At 48.4% G+C, this 17,588-nt stretch overlaps 3 protein-coding genes across 3 annotated transcripts; 2 read left to right on the top strand and 1 right to left on the bottom strand.

Moving 5' to 3' along the window:
• The first annotated feature begins 1,475 nt into the window (after positions 1-1,475).
• arg1 (arginase 1) lies at positions 1,476-6,140 on the top strand. Its single transcript, XM_061094486.1, has 8 exons — positions 1,476-1,637; positions 2,855-2,927; positions 3,394-3,568; positions 4,236-4,395; positions 4,484-4,578; positions 4,692-4,796; positions 5,504-5,640; positions 5,718-6,140. Exons 1-8 carry the CDS (start codon positions 1,500-1,502, stop codon positions 5,879-5,881), a joined length of 1,047 nt encoding a protein of 348 aa, XP_060950469.1. The 5' UTR covers positions 1,476-1,499; the 3' UTR covers positions 5,882-6,140.
• A 2,383-nt stretch (positions 6,141-8,523) lies between these two features.
• Positions 8,524-11,724, bottom strand: LOC133027475 (cytochrome c oxidase assembly protein COX11, mitochondrial). Its single transcript, XM_061094487.1, has 4 exons — positions 11,392-11,724; positions 9,541-9,696; positions 9,339-9,464; positions 8,524-9,190 (listed from the first exon to the last, which is right to left on the bottom strand). Exons 1-4 carry the CDS (start codon positions 11,701-11,703, stop codon positions 9,002-9,004), a joined length of 783 nt encoding a protein of 260 aa, XP_060950470.1. The 5' UTR covers positions 11,704-11,724; the 3' UTR covers positions 8,524-9,001.
• A 1,833-nt stretch (positions 11,725-13,557) lies between these two features.
• LOC133027849 (chromobox protein homolog 2-like) lies at positions 13,558-17,365 on the top strand. Its single transcript, XM_061094991.1, has 5 exons — positions 13,558-13,623; positions 13,720-13,763; positions 14,769-14,834; positions 15,064-15,133; positions 15,209-17,365. The coding sequence occupies exons 1-5, from the start codon at positions 13,558-13,560 to the stop codon at positions 16,634-16,636; spliced, it is 1,674 nt and encodes a 557-aa protein (XP_060950974.1). The 3' UTR covers positions 16,637-17,365.
• The last annotated feature ends 223 nt before the right edge of the window (positions 17,366-17,588 follow it).

Genomic DNA, 17,588 nt, shown 5'->3' with positions numbered 1-17,588 from the left:
TCTCTATTCACCTGTCTGTCTCTATCTGCCTGTCTCTAATCACCTGTCTGTCTCTATCCTTCTGTCTGTCTCTATTCACCTGTCTTTCTCTATCCTTCTGTCTGTCTCTATTCACCTGTCTGTCTCTATTCTTCTGTCTGTCTCTATTCACCTGTCTGTCTCTATCCTTCTGTCTGTCTCTAATCACCTGTCTGTCTCTATCCTTCTGTCTGTCTCTATTCACCTGTCTGTCTCTATCCTTCTGTCTGTCTCTATTCACCTGTCTGTCTCTATCTGCCTGTCTCTATTCACCTGTCTGTCTCTATCTGCCTGTCTCTAATCACCTGTCTGTCTCTATCCTTCTGTCTGTCTCTATTCACCTGTCTTTCTCTATCCTTCTGTCTGTCTCTATTCACCTGTCTGTCTCTATTCTTCTGTCTGTCTCTATTCACCTGTCTGTCTCTATCCTTCTGTCTGTCTCTATTCACCTGTCTGTCTCTATTCACCTGTCTGTCTCTATCCTTCTTTCTGTCTCTATTCACCTGTCTGTCTCTATTCACCTGTCTGTCTCTATCCTTCTGTCTGTCTCTATCTGCCTGTCTCTATTCACCTGTCTGTCTCTATTCACCTGTCTGTCTCTATTCACCTGTCTGTCTCTATTCACCTGTCTGTCTCTATCCTTCTGTCTGTCTCTATCTGCCTGTCTCTATTCACCTGTCTGTCTCTATTCACCTGTCTGTCTCTATCCTTCTGTCTGTCTCTATTCACCTGTCTGTCTCTATTCACCTGTCTGTCTCTATTCACCTGTCTGTCTCTATCCTTCTGTCTGTCTCTATCTGCCTGTCTCTATTCACCTGTCTGTCTCTATCCTTCTGTCTGTCTCTATTCACCTGTCTGTCTCTATCCTTCTTTCTGTCTCTATTCACCTGTCTGTCTCCATCCTTCTGTCTGTCTCTATTGACCATCATTGAGGACATTGTGTCTGGTCCCCACTTGTCCGGTTGGAGGGTTTGGACTTTGAGGTTCTACAGTGAGAATCAGGTTAAAGTTACAGTTTGTCTTAGAGTTAATGTTGTATAGGGGGGGGGGGGTGCAGCAGGGGGCGCTGTGGTGCTGAGTCTGTGCATAGAAGTGACAGAGGGAAGCTGAAGAAAAAAGGATCAAAGATATTATCATTACTATTTAATTAAATTACTATTAATGTTATGTTAATTAATATATTATAATCACTGTTTTTAATTATTATTTTATTATTAGTATATAATTATGACTGTAATTATATTAATGAAGTGAAAATAAAATGAAATGAATTTAATTCAACAGTAAACGCATTTAAAACACTTTAAAGTTGTGTTGAAAGTTTTATTGTGACATATGAACTTTTTGACACTTTGAAGCCTCCTGATTTAAATTCTTTTGATCTTTATTTACAGTCAAACAATAACCAGTGATGACGGAGTCACGGTGACGTAACGAGGGGGGGGGGGGTTGTTTCTTTTGACGTGCTCGTGAGTCTGAGGATGTTCAGCATGAGGAGCGCGAGCAGGCTGCTGGGGACCGGGAGTCTTCATCACCTTCATCTTCATCTTCATCTTCATCAGCAGCAGCTTCACCAGAGGTCCGCGGGGATCATCGGGGCGCCTTTCTCCAAGGGACAGGTGCGTGTGTGTGTCCGTGTGTGTGTCTGTTTTAGTGAGTGTGTGTGTCCGTGTGTGTCTGTTTTAGTGAGTGTGTGTGTCCGTGTGTGTGTCTGTTTTAGTGTGTGTGTGAATGTGTGTGTAGTTGGGACCTGTTAACTTGTGAGAGATTTTATTAATTTATCAAAACTTCAGGGATCTGAGGGTTTTGAGTTTTTTGTTTAGGGTAGAATCAGTGTGTGTGTACTTATTCATATATATACATATACATGCAGTGGATATAAAAGTCTAAAAGATTTCAGTTTGTTTTTTCAATTGAATTATTCACGTTAAAGGTGGAAAAAGTTCAGACAGGATTTATCTTTGTCTCATTTGTTTACATTACAAAAACCTGGCATTTTAACAGGGGTGTGTAGACTTTTATATTCACTGTATGTATATATATATATATATATATATGTAGGCCCACATTCCTTATAACCATCAAAGATGAAAATTACTCAAAGACAAAGTGCTTCAGGTGGAACTGGACGACTCAGTGTTGTTCTCACACAGGAATGTACATGTAACAGAATGTCCTTGTTGAACGTATTTGGCCTTTATGATGTGAAGTGTTGAGGATGCAGATTTGCTCTTCCCGGCTGAAGTCATCAGAACCATCACTGAAGTTTCCAATAACTTTGTGTAAATATATATATATCACAACATGTTAGGACATCAACATGATGGTCTGTGTTAGAGTGTCACTTCAGATTAAAGTTTATTCAGAACAAACCCGTCACATGACACGTGTCCCCACCGTCAGCAGGTTGAACCGCTGGTTTGTGTTCGATCTGTTTTATGATTCAAACATTGTGTTATTGTTGCTATGGTGACAAACATTTAACTATCGACGGTTGAGACTCGAGTTCAATCCTTCAAATGAAACATGTAATAAACTGGACTAAGTTATTTAATTAAATAATTAAACACGTTTGTACACCTAAAGCTCAATATCAGGAGTTTTAATGAGCTCGAAGACGAGAGACGACAGCTGAAGTGAAGCTAAAAGATGTCTATCGCCCCCTGGCGGTTGTCTGCAGTACAGGTCATTAACACTGGACACCTAATGAGGACATTTGACTCTGTCCTCAGCTCCACTGGGCTGAGGGTTCAGACCTGGTTTGAAGGTGCAGGTCAGAATCAGTGGTTTGGACAGGTTTGTCCTCACAGAGACACGATGTGTGTTGTTGCTGCAGCCCAGAGACGGAGTGGACAGAGGACCGGACCTGATCCGAGCTGCAGGGCTGCTGGACAAACTCCAAGGACAAGGTACCGAAATAGCTACAAGTATTTACTCGAGTATTTACTCGAGTATTTCTGTCGTACCAGTGAACTGAACTCGTGTGGACGGACACGTCTCCTGAAACAGGCGTCTTCACAAGGACAAGGTTCAAAGGTCATCGTGTATGTCCCCTGTTTCCATAGAGGAGACAAAACCAAACACACACTGTTAATGTTCACACACTGAGCATGTGATAATAAACCAGGATTGTTCAGGATTCTGTCGTCACAGAAACACATCACGTCTCATGTTTTTAATTGTTTCTTCTAAAAATCATCTGGAGTCGACTCGTAAAGAGAAAACATTATATATAAATATATAAATATATAATACATTATATTACACATATTAATATATTTTACTTTCCTTTACGAGGATCAAGCTGCAGCTGTGAACGATACTCGATGTAAAACATAATCCATTAACATGGTCACATTGAGCTTATGTCCACAGGCTGTGCAGTGAAGGATTATGGGAACCTGCAGTTTGAGGAGGTGGTCGCTGACGAGCCCGTCGGTCGGGTGAAGCGCGTGAGGGCGGTGGGCAGCGCCAACCAGAGGCTGTCCGAGGCAGTGCAGGCAGTGAAGAGGGACGGACACACCTCTGTGATGCTGGGAGGAGACCACAGGTCAGACAGCTAATCATCAATAATACAAGTTAATATAAGTTCATTAATATAAGATGATTGACTGCATGTTTATTTCATTTATTGTAAAATTAATTAACTATTTATTTTACACGTCTGTGGTTCACAAACATTTCAATATATTGAATATTTTAGTTTCCAATAAGAATGCACATGAGGTTAAATGGAGCTTTGTCTTTCAATGACATCACTGCATTAATAATGTTATTTAATTACACACGTCTTTGTTCACAATGATCGTAAAGTTACAGAATTCAAATCAAGAGTCAAAACTGTAAAAACTGGAGAAGTAGAAACTGGTGAGAATCTGATCACAGACACTAAATTGTGTTAAACATCCACAGTTCATCTGAATTCACACGTTAACGTAGTAAATTGTTAAAAAGTTGGTGAATTGTTGACTTGAGTTTCCAGCTTCAGTCTGTCAATCATCCACCGGGACGGCGCCCGGATCAGAGTCTGATTCGTCAACAAGTCACATGACGTAAAAGTACTCGGCTTGATGTGAAGTATCAGCAGAAAAAGTATTTTAGGCGTCATTTATAAATACAATTACAACTGAATACCAGAAGCTTTTACAGGATACGAATCAGAGACAAATGAAGTTGTGTCCATGTGTCTAACGGCGTCTTCCGGTCTTCGGGCTCAGTTTGGCGATCGGCTCCATCCACGGTCACTCCATGGCGGTCGGGGAGCTGAGCGTGGTTTGGGTCGATGCTCACGCCGACATCAACACGCCGCTGTCCTCGCCCACGGGAAACATGCACGGACAGCCCATGTCCTACCTCCTCCATGAGCTGCAGTCCAAGGTACGTTCTGTCCAGTGAAACGTGTCGTCCTCGCGGTTCCTCGCGGTTCCTCGCGGTTCTCATCCCGTGTTGTTCTCGGTGGCGTCAGGTTCCTGTCTTACCAAACTTCTCCTGGATCAAACCGTGCGTTCGGGCCAAAGACCTGGTCTACATCGGGCTGAGAGACGTGGATCCAGAGGAGCAGTGAGTTCCTGACTTTATCTGAAGAGACGACACTGAAATCTCGTGGTCTCACTCGTGTAGAAACAGAAAAGCAGCGGAAAGTTTTGTAGTTTTGTGTTTTGTGTGTTTTCCAGTTACATCCTGAAGCTGCTGGGCGTGAAGGTGTTCTCCATGTCGGAGGTGGATCAGCTCGGAGTTTCCAGAGTCATGGAGGAGACGTGTGATTATCTCTCCGACAAGTAAACTGAGATTCACGGTTACTTCACGTCCGATGTGTCGGGAAAACTTTGGATTAACAAATAAATAAAGTAAACTCTGCATATTCATCGTAAGTAGGGCTGGGCAAGTTAACTCGTTTTAATCGAGTTAACTCAAGTGATGAGTTAACGCGATTGTTTATCCGCCAATTATTTTCTTTTTTCCTGTTCTGCAGCAGTCAGCAACAGACTTTCACAAAATAAAAGCCTGACTTTCACAATAAAACAATACATAATCAAACCTGAGTGAATGCGAGATAAAATAATTAATCGAGTTAACTCATCACTTGAGTTAACTCGATTGAAACGAGTTAACTTGCCCAGCCCTAATCGTAAGACATCAGTGAACGGGCTACACTGACTTACTCTTATCTTCTGAGAATATCTAAGTTCTATGTCTCCGCGCTGGCGACACCCAGTGGTCAAAGGTATAATATCATTAATATATTTCGTTTCATTCTTAAAAACCCGACATCTGAAGAACGCCGAGGAGACTTTCTACAAACAATGGTCCGATCTGATTTGGATGCTCAAGGGTCAAAGGTCAACGTGACCTCACAAAACAAATAAAACAGTTTATACGTAGAACAACAACCACGATGATTTCACTTCTCAACATGTTCTCTCAGAATTCGACGGCGACCACCTGACCTCAGCTCGTTACAACAAAGTGTTTCTGCTTTGAACAGAGTGAAGAAACCGATTCACCTGAGTTATGACATCGATGCCGTTGACCCCTCGGTTACCCCGGCAACGGGAACACCCGTCACCGGAGGGCTGACGTACCGAGAGGGCGTGTTCATCACCGAGCACCTCAGCCAGACAGGTAATAACAGAGTGTTCCCCCCACGGCCTGGTCCCAGACCCTCACCCATGCCCCCCCCCCCCCCCCCCCACCTGCAGGTCTCCTGTCGGCCGTGGACATGGTGGAGGTGAATCCTCTGAGGGCTCGGACGGAGCAGGACGTCCTCTCCACGGTCAGCACGGCGGTCGACCTGCTGCTCGGATGCTTCGGACGTCTCCGTCAGGGAAACCACTCGGCAGGTTACCGTCTGCCTGAGCCCTGAGCAGAGCGACGCCCACATCTCCCACTGCACCGACAGACCCCTGAACGCCTCACGGCTCAGACACCAGAGGATCAGACTTCAGAGTTTGTTTCTCGACGCCAGTGAAACGTGTTTTTAAACCAAACATCTGAAGTTGGTGAATCCATGGAGTTAAATTTAAAGCACAAATTTTATATTTTGTTCATTATTCTACTGTATCAATTATTTACGATTGATTACTTAATAAAGACAGAAATCAGCTTCATAAAAACTCTGTGAATCTGTGTGGCAGCAGAACTTCTTTATTCTGATATGAACAGAACACAACAACATCCGTTATTGTTTCTTCAACACAACAATCATTCTAATAACACACACACACACAATAAAGTGCAAATTCACATTCCTCTGCATAGAATAAACTCTGTGAGGTCGGAGTGTGTGTCGCAGACTGTAAATAAAGATGGACGACACTTCACCTCCAGAACTGAAGCTAAATATCTGGGATATGAACTCTATGACCTACACTGCATCCGGCCACCAGGGGGCCCTCCAGCCGTCATGTCGTCCATCTTCATTGATGCTGTCACTCGTTTACAGACTCAGTTTGTCATCACTCGAGTTTTAGACGCTGATCTAGTAACGTTCCCTCTGTAAGATGTGGAGCATTGCATTGTGGGATGTGAGTAGAAAAGAGTGTTGGACTCAACGTAAAACTGTAAAAATAAAGTTTCTGTTAAAGGTTTGATTTCTGAAAAGTTCAAACTTCTGAATCTCATTTTCATTTCTAATTCTGCTTTTATTGTTTGTTACTGAAATTTTTTTTATGAAACGGAAACATTTCATTTTATAAATATCTGAACTTGTGCTGCTTCATGTGAGAAATGTTAAAATGAAGATTAAACTGAGACGAGCTGGAGCAGGAGGTGGAGTGATGGGCGTGTGTGTGAGTGTGTGTGTGTGTGTGTGTGTGTGTGTGTGTGTGTGTGTGAGTGAGTGTGTGTGAGTGAGTGTGTGTGTGTGTGTGTGTGTGTGAGTGAGTGTGTGTGAGTGAGTGTGTGTGTGTGTGTGTGTGTGCGTGCGTGAGTGTGTGTGTGTGTGTGTGTGTGTGTGTGTGTGTGTGTGTGTGTGTGTGTGTGTGTGAGTGCGTGCGTGCGTGCGAGTGTGTGTGTGTGTGTGTGTGTGTGTGTGTGTGTGTGTGTGTGTGTGTGTGTGTGTGTGTGTGTGTGTGTGTGTGTGTGTGTGTGTGTGTGTGTGTGTGTGCGCGTGTGTTTGTGCGTGAGTGTGTGTGTTTGTGTGTGTGGTCTACATGTCAGTGTTTATCTGTGTTTGTTGAGTTAACGACCTCGGGGGTGAATTGATTTTCAGAATGACACAGTTTTGAGGGTCCTGTCAGTCGGGGGGGGGGGGGTCAGCAGCTGCACAACATCTGTTAATGATCAATCAAACATATTGATCCTCGAAATTTTTATATAAAATAGAATTTACTATATATAATATATATATTCTGTCTGTTTTGTTTTTCAGAATAAAAGCCCCTGGTCACCATGAATAGATCATGTGAACACTTAGTTGGAGTTTTAGGTAAAAGATGAGTTTATCATTATACTGTTGGTTTGCATAGTGAAACCTACTGAGTACTGTAGAGTACTGTAGTACTGCAGTACTGCTGAGTACAAACCAATCAGTCAAGTACAGGTAGGCTCCGCCCACATAGGTGATGACGACAGCCGTACGTTTGACAGACAGAATTCTTTTGATTAAATAACAACGTGAAACCAGAACTAACAGATCAAAGGAAACAACAAAGGCACGAAGCTTCAGACTGAAGATAAAATATTCTCTTAAAAAGTCTCACTGTCTCACTGTCTCTTCTTCTTCTTCTTCTTCTTCTTCTTCTTCTTCTTCTTCTTCTTCTTCTTCTTCACAGTCCAGCTGCCACCTCCACAACAAACCCTTCTTCTCTTTCCTTCAAAGTGGCGGTAAAAGGCTGCGGCAGCGCCACCTGCTGGAGCGGAGGGGACAGCCCCAGTGGAACCAGAGGTATAAACTGCTCCAAATATTCACTAATACACTACCATATACGACAATATAATATAATGCAGAAATACTAGAATTTAAATATAGGTAGTATAATGTAGTACAATATAATAATATAATGTAGTATAATTGTCCAGATAAATAAATGCAGAAGTTGTCGATGGGGGTAATGGGGGTAGGGATCTACCTCTGATTGGTCCAGAATTTGAGTTGCTAGGGAAACCACTAGCTGCTTCTTTTCGAGCTTCCAAAATAAAAGCATGAGAGAGGAGCTTTATAGTGAAGTGATGTAAAAGTATTTTTACATAAACAGTTTGAAACATAATGAAATCACATTTTTAGAGATTAATAAAGATGATATTGATCTTCACCAGCTGTTATATTAAAGTGATAATTAATATGAATAGATTAATTTGAAATGTGACTGTGTATTTTGGTTACAGGCCACATAAAACACGACATGATTTTTAATAATCACTGTTCTAGTGTTCAGCAGATAAATCAATAGAATTATGGATAACTACGCAGCGCTTCTCCTCTGCTGCCCCCTGGTGTCCACACAAGGCAGATACAGTCTCAAGAAGAGACAACAAACCTGAACAAACCAATTTCACATCTTCGTCTGAGTTAAATCTCTGCATCAGTCATATTTATTGATTTTCCTTCAGTCTTTATCAATTGATTAATCAACTATACAATAATTTAATCATTATCAACAATAACTCTCAGAATCAGATCAGCAGCGCGATGCTTCGACTCGTCCAGGAAACAGTTCAGTTCTTTTCTCTCCAAGAAAAATGAATCCAAAGAGCTTTTCTCTTCCACTGAGCGTCCGTCCAGGACAGAAAGGAATCTTGGAATCTATATTTTCTGCAGTGATCCGACAATGCACTGTGAATACATTTATTGTTTTAAGAAAAAAAATCGTCCAGGGCTGAAAACAAAAACTTTCACCACAAGACGTCAGCGTTTGCATCTGAGATGTTCTGGCTTCATTTCTGGAGGAAGTGGAGACGCGTGGTCGTCTCTGATCAGAGTCTCTGGTTGAAGCTTTGGTGGAAAGGAGTCCTGGTTCAGGTCTCACTGCGGGGGGGCGCGGGCTCACTTGTAGCTGTACCCGGGCAGAGGGAGTCTGTCGCCCTCCTTGGCCTCGAAGAAGGTGTAAGAGAGGGTGATGGTGCTCACTCGGGCCATCCTCGGGTCCTCGTCAAACTCCGGGTCGATGTAGAAGAAGACGGGCATGTCCACCTCCTCGTGTGGGTTCAGCCGCTGCTCCTCGAAGCAGAAACACTGCAGGAAGGAAAGATCAGCAAAGGTCATTCAAGGTGGAACTGAGAGAACAAGAACAAATAATCCTGTTCGACAGATTTCACTGACACGAGATGAAAGAAGCAGATGATGATGTGAGTAACCTCCAGGTGAAGACAAAGACTCGTACCTGGATCTTGTTGAAGTATTGTCCCGCCTCGAAGGGAACCACGTTGTAGGTGGAGATGCCGATGATGGGTTTGTCTGTGGGGTTCTTGGCTCGGTAGAAAGCCAGCGCCGTCTCCCCTGGAACCACCTGCACGCCAGGAACACAAACGCTGTTTAAAACCTTCACAGTTACAGATCAACAGTCGCTGAGGTGAAGCTCTTACAAAGATCTCCGTCTGCTGCGGGCGGAAGTTCCACTGGATGCTGGCGTGTGTGTCGGCGTTGAAGGTGATCTTGAGGACACGCTCCTTCACTGGCGTCATCGTCTCCACCAAACTCGTGTCGTGGCCGGCCACCGCCGTGCCGCCGAGCCCGGCCGCCTGTCAGACAAACACAGGGGTCACACAGGGGTCACACAGCTGGGGGTCACACAGCTGGGGGTCACACAGCTGGGGGTCCTGGTAGCAGCATTAAGGGCTTTGATATGAGATGTTGTAGCACAAAGTGACCATCAATGTTTCAATACAAGCTGCAGAAGAACGGTTGAAATGATTTTGGATTTAATGTGAAGCTCTGCTGGTGGTTTCTGTTCGGTGGGACCTGAAGGAAAGGTCAGTGTGATGTTCTGTAAAGAGTGTGCGACTCCACAATACAGTATTTTTTAAGTAAAAATGAATCTGGAAACATCACTTTTGAATCTTAGGTCGACAACGTGTAAAACGTAGTGTTTTTTTCTTCTTTAAATAAAATTGGTTTCACGTGTTTATCTGGAGATTTGATTGTTTCGACTCAAAATCCAAACCCTGTTAAACCAGCGAGTCACATCCTACATGTTAAAATCATAACTTCACATTATAGAACGATTCAAGAGGAGACGTGTCAGGAGGAAACAGAAACTATCCTGGATAGAAATGATTTGATGTGAATTTGACTTTTTAGTTTGGTTCATGTCCAGCTGGGGGTCACACAGGGGTCACACAGCTGGGGGTCACACAGGGGTCACACAGCTGGGGGTCACACAGGGGTCACACAGCTGGGGGTCACACAGCTGGGGTCACACAGCTGGGGGTCACACAGCTGGGGGTCACACAGGGGTCACACAGCTGGGGTTCACACAGCTGGGGGTCACACAGCTGGGGGTCACACAGCTGGGGGTCACACAGCTGGGGGTCACACAGCTGGGGGTCACACAGCTGGGGGTCACACAGCTGGGGGTCACACAGCTGGGGGTCACACAGCTGGGGGTCACACAGCTGGGGGTCACACAGCTGGGGGTCACACAGCTGGGGGTCACACAGCTGGGGGTCACACAGCTGGGGGTCACACAGCTGGGGGTCACACAGGGGTCACACAGCTGGGGGTCACACAGCTGGGGGTCACACAGCTGGGGGTCACACAGCTGGGGGTCACACAGCTGGGGTCACACAGCTGGGGGTCACACAGCTGGGGGTCACACAGCTGGGGGTCACACAGCTGGGGGTCACACAGCTGGGGGTCACACAGCTGGGGGTCACACAGGGGTCACACAGGGGTCACACAGCTGGGGGTCACACAGCTGGGGGTCACACACAGGGGTCACACAGCTGGGGGTCACACAGCTGGGGGTCACACAGCTGGGGGTCACACAGCTGGGGGTCACACAGCTGGGGGTCACACAGCTGGGGGTCACACAGGGGTCACACAGCTGGGGGTCACACAGCTGGGGGTCACACAGCTGGGGGTCACACAGCTGGGGGTCACGCAGGGGTCACACAGCTGGGGGTCACACAGCTGGGGGTCACACAGCTGGGGGTCACACAGCTGGGGGTCACACAGCTGGGGTCACACAGCTGGGGGTCACACAGCTGGGGGTCACACAGCTGGGGGTCACACAGCTGGGGGTCACACAGCTGGGGGTCACACAGCTGGGGGTCACACAGGGGTCACACAGGGGTCACACAGCTGGGGGTCACACAGCTGGGGGTCACACAGCTGGGGGTCACACAGCTGGGGGTCACACAGCTGGGGGTCACACAGCTGGGGGTCACACAGGGGTCACACAGCTGGGGGTCAGGACGGTCCCCGGCCCTCCTCACCTGACAGTAGAGTCTGTACAGCGGCACCGATGCGTACGACAGGCCGATCATCCCCACGCCGGCGGCAGCGATGTACGTCAGCACCGTCTTGTTCCTGCTCTTCCAGTCGTCCTCCTGTCCCCGGCTCTTCCTGCCTCTGCTCTTGACTCCTCGGCTGTGGAGGCGCGGCGGAAGCCTCGGCCGCAGGAAGTGTTCAGTCTGAGCGTGCAGCGTCCTGCCGGCGTCACACCGCCACGTCCGGACGCATCGTGACAACAGTGTGGAGACGTGGGGGGGGGGGAGGGACGGACGCAGCAGGACAGAAAGCAGCATGGCCGGTCCTGGTCCTGGAGTCGGTCCCGGTCCTGGAGTCGGTCCCGGTCCTGGAGTCGGTCCCGGTCCTGGAGTCGGTCCTGGTCCTGGAGTCGGTCGTGGAGTCGGTCCTGGTCCTGGAGTCGGTCCTGGTCCTGGAGTCGGTCCTGGTCCTGGAGTCGGTCCTGGTCCTGGGGTTGGTCCTGGTCCTGGAGCTGGTCCTGGTCCTGGGGTTGGTCCTGGTCCTGGAGCTGGTCCACACCCGAAGCACCTGGAGGACTTCAGTATCAATCACATGTTAATTCTCTCATATTCACCGACCACAGTTTGTCTCAGAGACGTGAACAAGCAGCTGCGTCCTCCGGGTCAAACTCCAGAGGGAGTGGTCACTGGGACAAAGGAGGCGGAGTCACAACAACAGGTTCAGACTCAGGAACCTCCTGAGAGGAGCACAACCCATCAGCTGGAGGTCACCTTGTTGTTGTCGTGGAAACGGATTCATGAGTCCAGTGGATTAAATGAAAGAATGTTTCCAATTCACCAGGAGACTCAGTGGTTTATCAGCAGCTGTCTTAACGGGACCGGAGCCGGAAGTGGGACCGGAGCCGGAAGTGGGATCAAGTCTCTGAGTCGCACAAACCAACACGTCGGATTTCTGCTTTATGTTTTCGTTGATCGATCCATGAGCAGAACTGACACGTGACCAGAGGAGTCACGTGGGCGTCACTGAGACAAACCACAGACAAACTGAACAGATCCAGTTCTTAGCTCGAGTTTCTCTGATCGGATCCAACAGTCACTGAAGTGTTGTTGTGGTTAAAAACGGTTCATCTGGTAAACTAATATAAAGAGGATATACAGTTATATATAAATGCTCTGAATAAATAAAGGTTATAAACGTTCAAATGAGATCTTACATGTTTTACCTGAGTAAGTCGAAGCTTCCGACGCGATCACAAACATGTAACTGTGGTGCGACGCACAATCCGCTCCGCCGGACTGAGCTCCCGAAACAAAGGTTCCGCCCTGGTTTCTTCTTTGTGACGACCAAGCAACGACTTCATTTATTCCAGTACCACTCATATGTAATAGATTACTTATTACTCCACCGTATTGATTTTAACACATTTATTCCACAATAATTTACATTTAAATTATAAAATTAAAAGTATTGTAAAAAGTCTTTCTACTCTGTTTTGTTGTCAATCTTTTTTTCCTCTTTGTAATAGTTTTGTGTATCACTGTGTTTTAATCATTATCATTATTAGCAACACATATTAAACGTCCCATTAAACTAAACCCAGATCAATTCAATCCTTTTTTTAATTTTATTTATCATTTTCTTTTTTTAAGTCTTATATGTGTGGTTGTTGGGTTATTTATTGTTATAATAATCATCTTCATATATTGTGTTATTCCTGTATATTCTTTATATTTTATTGTATATTATATTATATACAAAGTTGTACGTGCGTAATTTTCTGGTGTATTAATTTGTTTATCTGATCATTTTAAGGTGTACATCATTTTAACATTTTATTATTTAATATTTAGAATATTTAGAATCGTGTGTGTTTGTTATGTTATCAACGTGGTTGCAGAAATAACATGTTTACAATAGTTATACACAGTTAATAGTTCATTTTTGTGATTTATTCATATATTTCTGTGTTTTCAGTTCTTCATGTGTACTTGTTGTGGTGTTGCAGTAATAATGTGTTTACATGTGGTGTGTGTTTGCAGTATTTAGTGTGTAGTCGTGTCTTCCATGTGTACTTGTGCATGTGTGTTCGCAGCAACAGCGTGTTTACATGTAACGGGATCTACGGCGGCCGGGTGGGGTCAGCGCGCGTGTCCGCGGAGGGGCTGCTAGTCATGGAGGGGGTCACGGTGGGCCAGGTGTTCGACGCGGAATGTGTCCTCAGCAAACGGCCCAGGAAGGTGAGAGGAGCCGGGGCCGGGGCCGCGGGACCCGGGGAGGGAGCGGGCGGGAGTCGGTGTGTCTCTGACGGTGTGTGTGTGTGTGTTTGTCCGCAGGGGAAGTTTGAATATCTGGTGAAGTGGAGGGGGTGGTCGTCCAAGTAAGTAGCTCCCTGCTAACCGCTGCTAACCGCTGCTAATCGCTGCTAACCGCTGCTAGCCCCGCTGCTAACCGCTGCTAGCTTCGCTGCTAGCCCCGCTGCTAGCTTCGCTGCTAACCGCTGCTAGCCCTACTGCTAGCCCTGCTGCTAGCCCTACTGCTAGCCCTACTGCTAGCCGCTGCTAGCCCCGCTGCTAGCCCCGCTGCTAGCCGCTGCTAGCACCGCTGCTAACCGCTGATAGCCGACCCATCCAGGAACAATGCGCGGCTGCGGCCCGGTGTCCATGTCTCCTCCGCGGCGGTGAACCACCAGCTCGCCCGCGGCTCCTCCCGGGTCCAGCTCCCCTGTGAGCTCACACCGGGTCCGGCTCCTCTGGGAGCTCACACCGGGTCCGGCTCCTCCCGGGTCCGGCTCCCCTGTGAGCTCACACCGGGTCCGGCTCCTCTGGGAGCTCACACCGGGTCCGGCTCCTCTGGGAGCTCACACCGGGTCCGGCTCCTCCCGGGTCCGGCTCCTCTGTGAGCTCACACCGGAGCCGGCTCCTCTGTGAGCTCACACCGGGTCCGGCTCCTCCCGGGTCCGGCTCCTCTGGGAGCTCACACCGGGCCGCAGGTATTGCAGGACCGGGAGCAGCTGCGGGCTCGGCCCTGGTACCTGAACGCCTCACCGGACGCGAGCTGTGACCAGGACCGTTACAAAGCTCCAGTGAGACGTTCACTGACCTGAGTCCTGGTTCATCACCACATCTCACTCCAGTTATTACAGCACACCTGAAACATCCACTTCATCAGCTTGTTAAAGAAAAGCAAATATTAGGAACTTTGATATAAATCCATTCACATGTTCTGAACGTGTGGCAGGTTATGTATCCAGCGATGACCTGATGATCCGCTCACTGTTCACAGATCAGTTCTAACAACACAGCAGTAAATCATCAGTGTTATCATCTGATCACAAACAGGAAACTGATCCAGTTTCACCACATCTTTCACTTCTTCTCTCCAGACACAACAGCTGGGAGCCGGAGGAGAACATCCTGGACCCGAGGCTCCTGGCAGCGTTTCACAAGAGGTTCGTCATCAACCCGGAGAGATAATCCATCCACAACCCTTCCAGTGTTTATCTTCTAATAACACAATCATAGGAATTATCCTCCTGACTGAATCTCAACCTGACAACGGATGGAAATGAGAGATAAAATGAAATCTGTAAAATCACGTTGTTTATTGTTTCCGTGACGACGGATCCGATGTTCTCCTGCAGAGCTTCAGGTTGTGATGAAGCTGTTTGTTGTTTCCAGAGAACACGAGCGGGAGCTGCTGTTCCAGAGGAAGGGGAAGCGGCCCAGAGGTCGACCGCGGAAGCTTCTGGTGAGGCCCCTCCCACTCCTTCATTCTGATCCTCAGCTTCTTCACCTCCACTCATCCTCCTCTTCTTTCCAACAGCCTGCGCCGACCACCACGAAGGACAGCCGCTCCTCCTCCTCCTCCTCCTCCTCCGCCCTCTCGTCGTCAACCTCCTCCTCAGAAGAAGATGATGAAGATGAAGATGAAGATGAAGATCACTCAAAGAAGGCGAAGCCCGGCCCCCCCCGTGTCCCCCCCGGCCCCCAGAAGAGGCCTCAGCCTGTCAAACCCGACTCCCCCCTCAAAAAGAAGCGTGGGAGGAAGCCACTCCCCCCTGACGTGAGGGCGTTACGACAGGCGAAGGGCAGACCTCCTCCTTCTCCACCTCCTCCTCCTCCACCTCCTTCTCCCCCTCCTCCTCCTTCTCCCCCATCGACTCCTCCTCCACGCCACCACCAGGTGCTCAGGCCGTCCCGTGACGAGCCTCGACCTGGCGTGAAGAAGCCGCTGCAGCCGGCGAGCTTCACCTACACCGGCCTGAGCAGGAGCTCCAGAGACGGGCCTGGCTCCGCCTCCTCCGCCAGCGCCTTCTGTCAGAGCGCCGCCGCCAAACCCGGAACACTCGGCTGCGTCTGGACCAACCGCTCGCCGTCCTCCGCTCCGTGCTCCTCCCACCACAACGCCACCCGGTCCCCGCAGAGGAAGAACTCTGCGTCCGAGCTGAAGCGCTCCTCGTCCGACTCCGGCAGCGGCGGCTTCAAAGTGCTGAAGCAAAGCGGCGGCTCCGCCTCCATCAGTCTTCACAGCGGCTTCCGTGGCGGCGCGGCGGCGCAGCGCTCCCAGCTGAGTCAGCGCAGGCAGGACGCCGTCAGAGGTCAGAGCATGTTGGTTCATCACAAACAGAGTGTTTCCAAACCGTCATCGCTCGCCACACCTCGAGACCGAGCCAATCAGGCGCTGAGCCTCCGAGCCCTCAACCTGCAGAGCGTCAGCAAAGCCCCGGGCGCCGCCGGTTTCCACGGCAACAGCCCAGGCGGCGCTGCAGCGTCGCGGTCGAGCTTGAGGAGCGGCAGCATCGTGATTAAAGGAGGAGTGGCGAGTATGAGAGAGACTCGAACATCGGCGTCAGGGCAGCGCTCCGGGCTGACTGCAGGTGGCGCCGCAGAGCAGGGCCGGGGGAGGGACATGCTGGCAGGAGGCGGCGCCGGCCGAGGGAGCGGCGGCGGGAGGCCGGAGGAGCGGAAACACGGCGTGAGCGCTCAGAGCCGCAGCCTGAACGAGCTCAGCACCGGAGACTCCGACGAGACCAGCAGCAGCGAATCAGAGCGCGGCGCCTCGCTGTATCCCAGCAACAGCCGGCCCAGCCTCGGCAACAACGCCACCGAGTCGGACACGGAAACCGACTGGCGTCCGACCCGGAACCTTCTGGAGCACGTGTTCGTCACCGATGTCACGGCCAACCTCCTCACGGTGACGGTGAAGGAGTCTCCCACCAGCGTGGGATTCTTCAATCCACGAACCCACTGAGGCCACGCCCCCCCGCTGCAGCTCCCAGGGTGCCCCCCCGCTCGTCTACACACAGCTGGTCACTGTCTCACACTTTGACTCTTGGAGACGCACAAAACGTTGGAGAGAGAACGACGTGACAGTTTCCTCCGGTGACGACTCCTCTGGTTTCAAATCTGATGAAACCTGGAACTCTGATGTTCTGCTGACGTGAGAGGAAACGTCTCCAGAGTCTGGAGCTCCTGATGGATGTAGGACGCCACCTCTCCAGTGCCTCAGCTGCTCCCGGGATCAGTTTGTATCCAAACACAATATGTGGCTTTATTTTCCAGAGCAGCGTGTTTTGAAAATATATTAAAAAAAAGAAGAAAAAAAGAAGTGACGTCCGTCTGTGATCCGTGAACTTTTGACCATGAACAATCCCACGGGTTTTTTAAATTGTCTTTTCGTTGTTGGACCAAAGGTGTTTGGAATGTGAAGCTCCTGTTTGTTGTTTTCTGATTGTTCCCTGAGCGACGCCCAGCCGGTTCCTCGCCAGCGTCTCAGGACGGAGACGCTCCTGCATCAACACATTTCTCACTTTTATACAGTTTAATACGTTTGTCGTTATCGTCGGTGTCTTTCACAGGTGAAATATGTGTTAATTTATATTGTAAATAGGACTTGTTTTTTCATGTTGATCTTTATCTGGTGCTCATGTTGGTTTATTAGCTTCAGACACGTGTAGTGAAATAAACCAGAACAACCTGACGTCTGTCTGCGGCTGCTGTTCACACCTTCTCCAGCAGGTGGCGCTGTCAGGCAGCGACTGGAGGTCAGAGGTCACGACCCCACAGACCTCCACACATTAAAAGTTCCTGTTGAAGAACAAACAGCTTCATCGATGAGGGTTTTCATCACTACACATTTTAATTCAACAGCTTCTAATTCATTATTATAGACTCGTTTTATAATTCGAGTACATTCATACACC

Source organism: Limanda limanda, chromosome 21 (genome assembly GCF_963576545.1).
Source record: "Limanda limanda chromosome 21, fLimLim1.1, whole genome shotgun sequence".
NCBI classification, from domain to species: domain Eukaryota; kingdom Metazoa; phylum Chordata; class Actinopteri; order Pleuronectiformes; family Pleuronectidae; genus Limanda; species Limanda limanda.
The sequence above is the reverse complement of the archived record's forward strand: the minus strand, read 5'-3'. Positions and strand labels throughout refer to the sequence as shown.